Genomic DNA, 8,981 nt, shown 5'->3' with positions numbered 1-8,981 from the left:
GAAAATGATCTTGGCAAAGGAATGGATTATGCTGTCTGCTTGATATTAGTCAAATTAGGTTGGTTTTTCTTTTGTTTTCAAACTTTATTGGAGGAAAATTATGCGTTCGAGCGAATCAGGGAGGGTCCAATTCACACTTCAGAAGATACGGTTTGCGCGATGGCGATGTATTCTTAGTTGGTGTTATTGGTGTTCTTGTGTTGTAACATGTCTACAGGAAAAATGCCGATGAAAAGTGCGCGATAATTTAGCCGTAGACAAAATGAAATCTGTTACTTTACATAGTTTGAAAACTAAATGATAAGTGTATGAAATGTATTTCCCCCATAGATGTCACAAAAATGCTCGGTTGAAACTATGAGGGAATGGAGAAAATGACTGCTCCTAAGAATCTAATAGATACACCCAAACTACAAGAATTTTTATCAGCCAAGGTGTACAAAAAATATTCCTTTCGGTGTTGCAATTGTACAAACATGTTGCTGACGTTAACTTCTCTCTTCTCATCAGATGTTGTAGTGGAAGTAACCGGAGAACTAGGAGATCGGATCTCTGCCTTCGGAAAATTCATTGAACTCTTCTTGGAGGAAGGGTTGTTGAACGAATCAAAGTTCAAACTTTCTCTATCGTTGATCAAGTGAGACTTCCCCCAGACTCTGACGTTCTGCAAGAATCTATCTGTCTGCATGAGGCCATAAGAAATGGATTTATTAGAGACTATTAGAAACAACATATATACATGGATAGAAGGCTCTGGTTGAATTAGTATTCTCAAGTTTGAATTCCAGGTTATGTTCTCTCCTCTCAGAAAACAACACTGATACTCTCTAAGCATATCCTCAAACCATCTTGAAAGCATATGGACATCTGTTGGCATATAGCATCTGTTCTAGATAAAACAAAGTAGGATAAATAAATCAAACAATGGTTTTCAAGGTAGATGTTGCATATCTAGACAGTACCGCATCTCAAAGTGGGATAAATACATCAGGTGGGCTTCAGTAAAAGAATCTGTGCCCTATTTCGTTAAATTGTCTCTTAGTTGGTAGGCTTTCCCAGTCTATTGCTCTGCCAGAGATGCTCGATTCTGCAAAATAATAGAAAAGAACAGTTCAATGTTTACGGAACTGAAAACATAGATGAACACTTCCGCACGCATCGTACTGACAAATTAGCAGATGGGGCATTCCCCCTCTGCCCAATGCCTGATGCAGAAATAGATACATTTTGAATGCATGTTGTTTGACTTGTGTTATTATAGTATACTGTCAGACAAAAAGCTAAAAAATCACATCAACTTTTATTTCACTTTGAAAAATAATAAATATCCTAGTCACAGCTTGATACGCACTTACTTACTATATTAAAAATGCAGAATAATAAAGAATACCTATGTGCAGTCGTAAGACACAAATGATTTTATGTGAAACTAATTGCTAATAATAATGTAATAACATTTTTACAAGAATGACTTACAGATAGATAACCCTTGATATCCACGACTCTATTTGAAATGTTTTTCTCACTAGATTCTGCGATTCGTTGCTTCTGTAATAAGTTTCTAATCTCTGTAACCCTTAAAATTGATTGATCGTCTCTGAAACCGTCAAGACAAAGTCGTCTGCAATTTAGAAAACAAGTGATGTGAAAGATGAAGACCCTGAAAAGCTCCATCTAAGTTGAATCTCTGCAAGATAATGACAGACACTCCTATGGGTTCAAGGGTTCCATGAATTACTCCAAGCTAGCAAAAAATCCCGACAATGTTCGAATGTAGAGGTTGGCTTTCGAATGACATGACTTAAAACCTTTCTTTTTCTCTTGCAATTGTATCCCGACATGGATGAGAAGGATCCAAAAACACATGCCCTTATATTTTAGAACATTGAGACAGGCATTCGAACACCCTAACTTGATAGATATCCATCTGACATGTAATTCTTCTGAAGAAACACTTAAATCTCTGAAGCCATGGGGCAAGAGCACTTTCAAAGGCAGTCAAGCACACAAGTCACCTTCAGAACCTAGTTCTTCCTGACTTCCTCCACTCCTGTAACAAATGTTGATGATCCCTCATATCAGTCTGCTGATCATGACTATGAGCCTGAGGGAGAGTTCCAATTTTTGCATAAGCATTTAGATCACATTCAGACTCAAATGGGTGAAATCTGTCTTTCTCAGCAGCTGATGAATGACACCATCAATGATATTCGTGCAGATCAAGCACAATTTTGGTCTGAACAAGCTTGACAGAGTTCAATGCTGAATGATGATTTTGGTCATAACATTAAGGTGCCCAGTTAGCTGTCTACATGTAGATCCCTCTAAGCCACAACCGTTGATCGTTAGTACTATATTGATTTATATCAGGAGCAAGATTTTAAGAAACTATAGGCAGTATACAGGTAGATAGGGGCCACTTATTACTCGGTCACTCGCCATTGCATAGGGTGGGGTGGATGCCCAAAAAACAAGGCAGTTTGAAAATAGAACTGGTACTTAAAGACAGTTAAAATTAGCACATAGGACAAGATACATAATTTGCATATTTGTTAAGAACCATAGTAAGCTATTAAAATCCACAAATCTAGGAACATCTACGATGAATTCGAATTTCAGTGTCAACTTACATACTAAAACATGACAAATAAAACAAAGATGGACACCTAAGCGGTAAGGCCATTGTTTTTAAAAGAATAGTCAAAAGTTTCAAAGAACACATTCCAATACAAAGTTTTGATGCAAACATCCCAAGAAAAGCGATTCTAACATCCTTGGGTGACTAAAATTATTCAGACATTATCTGCTCGGATAAGTTTACCTGTCTGAATTATCTTTATTTAGCCAAAGCCAACTTGTTTCCCATGAAACTGCACTTTTTGCTGAAACCAACATAAATAAGACTTGAAGGTATCATATTAATACCTTTTAGCTTAAACTAAGGCTAGTAAGCACTTAGATTTAAAGTCAACTTTAAAGAGCATCATAGACCTTCAATTGCCTGTTGCTTTACCGGTGTAAGAAAATTCTACTCATGTCTTGGCTAGACAGCATAAGTTCTCCTCAGTAATATTGTTAGCTTTGGTTTTATAAAAGCATAAAATAGACAAGATCATGATGTAAGTATCAGCTAACTAAAAATAGCTAGAGGTCCATCATGTGTTATTCTTAATATTTGACATTCAATAGATAAATTTTAGTAGTATGACCCAGGTGAATGATCAGAATACAAGATAAATGAGTTAATTATGTAATCAGTTTGCAGGGAAACACCAAAGTGCCCAAAAAGAAACAGGGTACAGAAATGTATAAGAGCATGAAAGGATAAAAGTAAATGTTTCGAATTTACCTGGTCTGGGTTTGGCAAAAGAGGGGACTGACTACCGGAATTAGAGGTGCAGAAGATGCTCCCAATGGCAAAATTGGAGGTGGCAAAACTGGAAAACGAGGCCTCCACATATTTCCTGGCAGAGAGAGATGTTGATTAAAAGAGGCACCTACTTGTTGGAAAGCTGCAGCCTGTCCCAGATTCTCCTAGAATTTTTCATCAAATAAACTTTTTGAGTCTGTTGCTCCTCAAATTGCTGAGAATAGGAATGTACATTTGTGTTATACAAATTAAACAAGCAAAATATTAGATAATGGGAGCAAAGTGCCAAAGCCAGAAAGAGAGAGTTAACATATATTGATGAAAGTATTAAAACCTTGTGATCATATCCAACATTATGTTGCTTTCTGACAGATGACTGCACCATTAAGAGCAAAGGTAGCTAATCTATATATCAATTACTACAAAATACTGGGAAGAGAATTCCATACCAATCACTAGGATACATGGTTTAAAACCTTGCACATCAGTAATGAAATTAATGGAAGCTAAATACAGAGTTGTAGAAATACTACTACCTTTGCAAAAGAGATGGAAGGAAAAGACATCTCAAATTTGATACCAGAATAAATCAGACAAAATAGTTGCTGCTCCAACAATTGAATCTAACAAGTAGCTGAAAATCTAAAGGGGTCATGGTTTACATTAGATGGTGAATTGTTCAGGAGGATAATTACAAGAATGTAGGAGCTGAATGATAAACACAGATAATATGATCCGTAAAATCTAGCTCATATTTGTAAGTAATATCTGAACTAGTAGGAACTAAATATTGGTTCTCGTACTCATTGAGTTAGCTAACGAATTTATACAATAGACCTCAGTGTGATCAACATGAAATAGTTTCTCTTTTAGGGGAAGGCACTAATCTTAATGAGTTGGCAAATAAGTAGCTCACCAAATGAAAGGTACACAAGTAGACAATAATGCATCATACCATCAAAACTTCAAAAGGAAAAAGATCTTCAAACAGAAAAACCTATTAAAGAGGAGAATTTGGATCATATGAACAGGCTTCTGAAAAGTGAAATTGAGAATACATTCAATAGAAAACAAACCTCATTAAACCACATCTAAACGGCTTGAAGGACCTCCTCAATAGATAGAACAAGAGGCTTTTCTTGCTTATAAACTGAAGCAGAAAGGAAACCACCCTATTTCACTTTGGGTGCTAAAAGCATAAAGTTGGGCTCAACATCAGCAGCAATCAGCCAAATAACATAATATAATGCTTCTTCCACTATGCAAACACTATGCAACAATGACCAAGAAAGACCTTGATCAATTAATAGATCGATGATCATTGATGGACATAATGACAGCAAAACCATATCTTATGCAACATTTATCATCTGAATTCTGTTTGTCATCATATATACAATTCTAACATTAAAGCCTAACTCTTAACTTTTCATCTTAATTGGACATTTTATTGTATCTAGTACAGACCATCAAGCAACAAGATGTCCTCCCATCTGCTAAAATTCATTTCATTAGATTAAGTTGGGACCTATATGGACATAATATTCAATAATATTATTGCTTGCAAAAGTGACACCTAATTTACACTAAAAGACAACAACATGATGATTGGAGAAAAGACTAGAAAGCAAGATTTCAAGTATCGGAATCAGGATTTGAATTGACCGTTCGAAAAAACGATACGTATCGGTCATATTGGTAGAGTCGGCCATTCATATATGTCTGTATAAAATAATTTTAAAAATACAAAAAAATTGTAAAATTAGATAAATAATCTAAAAATTAAATAATAAATATTATTTTCTCAACCTCTATCTCTCTCCTTTCTACCACTCACATTCTCTTCTTTTCTCACACACAAAAAAAAAGTTTCTTACCCTTTCTTCCACTAACTCTCTCCCACTAACTCTCTTTCTTATCAAACTCTCTCCCACTAACTCTCTCTTATTAACTCTCTCTCCCTTGAAGAAAAAACTCTCTCAAAATTCTCTCCCTCTCCAACTCCCTCCTCTCTCTCTCTCTCTCCCAAGCCATGTTTTTCTGATTTAGTTTTGACCTCCACAAATGTTCGGCAAAATCAACCAACGCAAATCCAGCTCCGTCAATCTTTTGGCTACCTTAGATGTTATATTTTTCCTTTATACTCTCTCTCTCTCTCTCTCTCTCTCTCTCTCTCTCTCTCTCTCTCTCTCTCTCTCTCTGACAAGCACCCTACCCTCTTTTTCTCTTTCTTACTCTCATCTCTCTTTCTCCCTTCTTTCTTACTATCTTCCCTCTTTTTCTCCCTTTCTCTCTCCCAATTTTGGTCTATTTCGATCTTCTGTGCTTAGACTAGCTAGGTGAGGAGAGCAAGGTTATCAAGAGTTGGGGCGGGCAATGATTTTTCTCTAAAGGCGAAGACTTTAAAGTGGGAAGCGCCGCCTTACATTTGGATGAAGATTCATATCAGGCAGAAAAGGGACGGTTCATTTAATCATAGGAAAGAGACACTGCCTGGGGGCCTCAGATGGGTCAGTACAAAAGTACTATCTTCTTTCCTAATATCAGGATCGGCATCAGTCATACGAAAAAATGATACGTATCGATAGGGGTAAAAATGGATTGGATAGTGCTCAACCTACATCTGAATCCATATTTTTAGTCCGGATACAGATATTGGATAGATAAAAAAATTTAAAATCATATTCTAATTATACAAATACAGATAATTTTCAGAAAAAGGATCAGATCTTATACGGATGTTGATCGAATTTTAATAAATTATGATATTTTATTTAGACATAATTAACACAAAAAATATTAAAAGGGTCACAAAAAAATAAATTTTTAATATGTCAAATACATATAAATTAGAAAAATTAACCTGTGCAAATAATATATAACACATCATTAGTAACAATATTAATATTCACTATTTAAATAAGCAAACTAAAAACTGTAAATTATTCAAAAAAAATATGCGAGTAAACGGATATCCAATATCTGTATCCAAAATTATATCTGAATATTATTTTTTAATTATATTATTTTTTAATTACATAAAATTCTAAATATTATTTAAAAATGGAGAAAATTTTCAAAAAAAAATTTTGAACGTGAAATGGATCAGGTATCGGCCAATCGCACTCGAGATCGACCAAAACTAACTTCCATGCTGGAAAGTAGAAATAGATATATGTATATGTAAAAACATAGATATATAATGTTTTGTCTTGCGAATAAATGACATTGTTCTTCTGGTTGAAGTAACCAATATAAGAAATAAGTGTTCATTAGGTCCCATTTATTCCCTATAAAAAGTGGAGAAGAACTTCTATGTTACCATTAAAAGCTCTCTTATTTTTAGGGTACCTCATATGAATAGTTTTCAAATTAGCAGATGGAAACTTATGGAAACTAACGAGAGAAAATATAGTGTGCCCAAAGAATTAAGGAAAACTAGGACATTTCAAATAATAAACAACCAATGATTGTTTTCAAAAAGATTTTTCATTGTGCAAGAAAAGTATAATCAGTTCTGTTGTGAAATGCTTGACCAACACGAGAAGAGAAACTTCTCAATTTCAAAATGGGAAAACAAGAAACACAACCATCTAGAGAAGACTAGGTTTTATTATCAAATAGAATCAAGAAAGGGCACTTGCTACCTCCTTTTCAAGAAGATAAGAACTTAAGCTCTGAGAAACAAAAACTTTAACCTGTCTAACTACATTATAGAACTTAGCAGCGCTATCTAGAGAAGGCTAGGTTTCATTATCAAATAGAATCAAGAAAGGGCACTTGCTACCCCCTTTTCAAGAAGATAAAAATTTACGCTCTGAGAGACAAAAATTATAACCTGTCTCACAACATTATTAAAAGTTAGCAGCACCACAATAACAACCAAATTATAATAAGAAAGCAGAAATGTCCAATTATCAATAATGAAAAAACCGAAAAATTAGCCATCTCTCAACAACTCTCTCTCAATATGACAACAAGAAATATTCCTAATAATTTTTAAGCAAAATCCAAAAATCAAATCACAAGCCAATGAAAGAAAATGCCCATTTACTAACTACTCTCTCCCTTACCTCATATAATTCATTTTCTCACACATCTACAAATTTCTCAACAATATTTCCAGAATCCAGAACAAGATTTAAAAAAAAAAAACCTACATTCCCCATGTTCAACAAAAACTTAATACAAAATGTTGTACCCAATATTTGGGGTCAGTTATATGGATTATTTTCCTCCATTCTTTTATTGCTTCGTTGCACATCATTTTTGCCTTCCTCTCCCTCTAAAGCCTCTTCTATATCAATAAGAAAACAGTTTCCTTGCCAGTCCATTTTGTTTTCTCCTGTGCAACATGCCTAAACCATCACAATTGATTCTCACATAGCTTACCCACTATAGGTATTAATTCTAATTTGTTTCAGATATGCACATCCAATATTTTGTGTTTTGTTATAGTCCCCAACATCACTCACCCATCTCGACATTCTAATCTTATCTACACTCAACGTTTGTATAAGTCATTTCCTAATTTCCCAATATTGTGATCTAAAAAGCAAGGCAGGTCTTGAAGCGGCCCTAATAAAATCATTTTAAGGGGAAGCCGCGCAACACTCAAGGAGCATTTCTCCATTTTATCCGTTCTACTCTACTCCTGTGTGCAATGGCGTCGTTGATCTCAACTTCTTCTTCTTGAACCATAGGTCCAATGCGACAGGAAAAGTTCTCCCCTAGGTAGAACGTGTCCCTCAAGTATCATTTTTGTACATCATCTTGTTCTCTAGATTTACTAGAATTGGATTCCATTTTCTAAGCTTCTTCTCCAAACTTCTAACTCAGTATTCCACTCATTCGACAAAAAGATAATAATAATAGTAATAATAATAACAACAACAACAATAATAATAGTAGTAGCACTGACAGCAAAAAAAAAAAGTCGGATCGACTCACAGAATCGTGCGCGAGGTAAGTATCGTAGAAATCGCAGTAATGCCTGCATCAAGAAACGACATGAAAGTAGGTTTTAGAAACAAAGATGGCGTAGATTAGAAGAGAATGTTAGTGTGAGATTACCGAGGCATGGCGTAGGAGACCACTCGAACTTGCTCTCCTCCTCTAATGGAGAAGCTCCAGGAACAAAGAGACGAAGTTTGTAGAGAGAAGGTGTTGTCGGGGGGTGAAAGGTTGAGGCGAAGATGAACTAGAGCTAACTGAAGATATATGTAGAGAATGGCGTCTGGGAAAGGCCCGAGCCCATGGAGAGGCCCATGGATCAATTGCCAATCTGATCCATGATGAGATTTCGGAGGATGCAGTTGGAACGGATAGTGCAGGTTGAGATCCGATGAGAGTGGAGAGAGGAGTGAGATTGCCTCGGCCAACAGGATTGCTAATCTCATACTCATGGAAAATTTATATGGGAAAGTCTTGGCAGAGATCACACCTCATAGAAGAGAGAATTAATGGAAATCTTGAGAAGTGGAATAGCAAACCCTTATACAGTGAGGTTCTGCTTCTTATTCTAATCAAGAAACATCTAGGGTTTTGATGGCTACGTAGAGGAGGCAATCTGGTGGTTGCGCCGGTGCCAAGAGAATGGGCATTGGGCAGC

General features: G+C 35.6%; 1 protein-coding gene across 1 annotated transcript; it reads right to left on the bottom strand.

Moving 5' to 3' along the window:
- Nucleotides 1–260: 260 nt before the first annotated feature.
- Nucleotides 261–8,775, bottom strand: LOC140767331 (uncharacterized). The gene is made up of 5 exons (XM_073107195.1): nucleotides 8,444–8,775; nucleotides 8,321–8,363; nucleotides 3,350–3,534; nucleotides 1,477–1,621; nucleotides 261–1,087 (listed from the first exon to the last, which is right to left on the bottom strand). The coding sequence occupies exons 1-5, from the start codon at nucleotides 8,773–8,775 to the stop codon at nucleotides 1,061–1,063; spliced, it is 732 nt and encodes a 243-aa protein (XP_072963296.1). The 3' UTR covers nucleotides 261–1,060.
- Between the last annotated feature and the right edge of the window lie 206 nt (nucleotides 8,776–8,981).

This window comes from Typha angustifolia, chromosome 1, assembly GCF_048772165.1.
Source record: "Typha angustifolia cultivar Huaian chromosome 1, ASM4877216v1, whole genome shotgun sequence".
Taxonomy (NCBI): domain Eukaryota; kingdom Viridiplantae; phylum Streptophyta; class Magnoliopsida; order Poales; family Typhaceae; genus Typha; species Typha angustifolia.
Note: the sequence above shows the minus strand (reverse complement) of the source record. Positions and strands in the feature narration are given on the sequence as shown.